A 1,683-nucleotide genomic window follows, 5' to 3' on the forward strand; every position below is an offset into this window, starting at 1 on the left:
GTGGTGGTGGTGGTGGTGATGGTGGTGATAGAGGGGATGACGACGGCGGCATCTTTTACAGCCTTGTGCAACCTGGATGTTGTTATCTATGGTGATCTCTTTCAGAGTTGATGCCTGTTGTATAGGTTAATGTTACAATAAACGTTATAGATTCTTCCTACTGGTTACTTTCTTCATATCTTCTCAACCCGACCTTAGATTTCAAACATATATAATTGAAAGGAATCCCCACTTTCTCTCTCACCTTCTCTCTCTCTCTCAGCCTCTCCCCCCTCTCTCTCGCTCTCTCTTTCACTTACTCTCACTTTGTTTTCCTTCATTTTATTTCCTTTCCCGTCTGTTTTCTTTACCTCTTTCTCTTTCTTATACCCTTTCATTCATTACTATCTTTCTTTCTCCTTTTCCCTTTTGTTTTGCTTTCTACCTCAATTCATCCATCCAATCAGTTACGATGTGTTTCGCTTTTCCACTAATTTCTATGAAGCATTCAATGTTTATATAGTGACGTAGACAAAGAAGGAAGTTCAGATACTTTTTAAGAAATGGTCAGCCGAACAAAATCAAACGAAAGCTTAAAATAGAACGAAACGAAAAGGAAAAAAAAAAAAAAAAAAAAGAAGTGACGGAAAAAAATGTCATTGGAATTCAGCTCAGCCATAAGATTATTCCGAATTGATATGATAAGCAATATTTGAATTTCTTTTCTTTGTTTATTCCCTATATTTTTCTATTTCTATACCATTCGTATTTCTTTTTTCTTTTCACATTATTGAAAAATGTCAAGATCAAAGCGTAAACGGAGAGCTTGTTTGAAAGCGTACTGGTGTCTCGGATTGGTTTTACTATGTTTCAAGAAATTATTCATGTTTCTCTTTTCCCACGTTGGTTTAACGGGTTGCGTGGTTGGGTACAGCATTCTGGGTGGATGGATATTTCGAGGATTGGAAGGTAACCATGAACGAGATATTAGAAAACAAGCCGAGAAAATGAGGGAAAAATATACATTGAAGTTACTAAAGTTTTCAGAAAATGATGACAGTTTATCTGAAAACGATTTTGAAAATATTACTATTTTAGTTAAGGAATTTGAAGAAGAAATTGTGCACTTTACAGAATCAACTGGATGGAATGGACTCGATAGTGACAGTGAACTTCAGTGGTCATTTGCTGGTTCTCTGCTATTTTCTGTAACAGTAATTACTACTATAGGTAAGTAAATTCGATGTTTCTTTATTTCTTATTGTTTTTTGGTATTTTGTATTTTTCTTTGTGTGTGTGGTTTATGTCACTTGTAAATATAATGTTTCAAAACGTTTTAAAAATTGTCATTATGCGTGTATATATATATGTATATATATATGGGAGAATATACAAAAAATAACAACAGACGAGGACAGGTGGTGTAAATAACAAAAGTATATATTAGTATGACGCTCGGGAATACGGAAAGTCTTTGACGTTTCGAGCTACGCTCTTCAACAGAAAGAATACGGAGACAAGGAGAAAAACACGGAGAAAAAGGATGATAAAGGAGGTTTACAAAAGTGGAAAAGTTCAAAAGTTTTTTAGACGTCGTGGTATATTGAAGCGATTTCCAATCAGAAGATGGGTCCAGTGTAAATCCGTGGGTAGGAGAGGTGCAGCCGGAGGGTATAAAGTTCAGAATCAAACAGTCCAGATCCA

General features: G+C 35.4%; 1 protein-coding gene across 1 annotated transcript in view; it reads left to right on the top strand.

The window, feature by feature from the left end:
• Positions 1-1,683, top strand: part of LOC106868280 (uncharacterized) — a 125,834-nt gene that overhangs the window by 85,088 nt on the left and 39,063 nt on the right. The window contains exon 4 of the mRNA XM_014913469.1: positions 1,078-1,209. Coding sequence (XP_014768955.1) covers positions 1,078-1,209 — 132 coding nt within the window. The remainder of the gene's footprint in view (positions 1-1,077; positions 1,210-1,683) is intronic.

The sequence above is a fragment of the Octopus bimaculoides genome, chromosome 1 (genome assembly GCF_001194135.2).
Source record: "Octopus bimaculoides isolate UCB-OBI-ISO-001 chromosome 1, ASM119413v2, whole genome shotgun sequence".
Taxonomy (NCBI): Eukaryota; Metazoa; Mollusca; class Cephalopoda; order Octopoda; family Octopodidae; genus Octopus; species Octopus bimaculoides.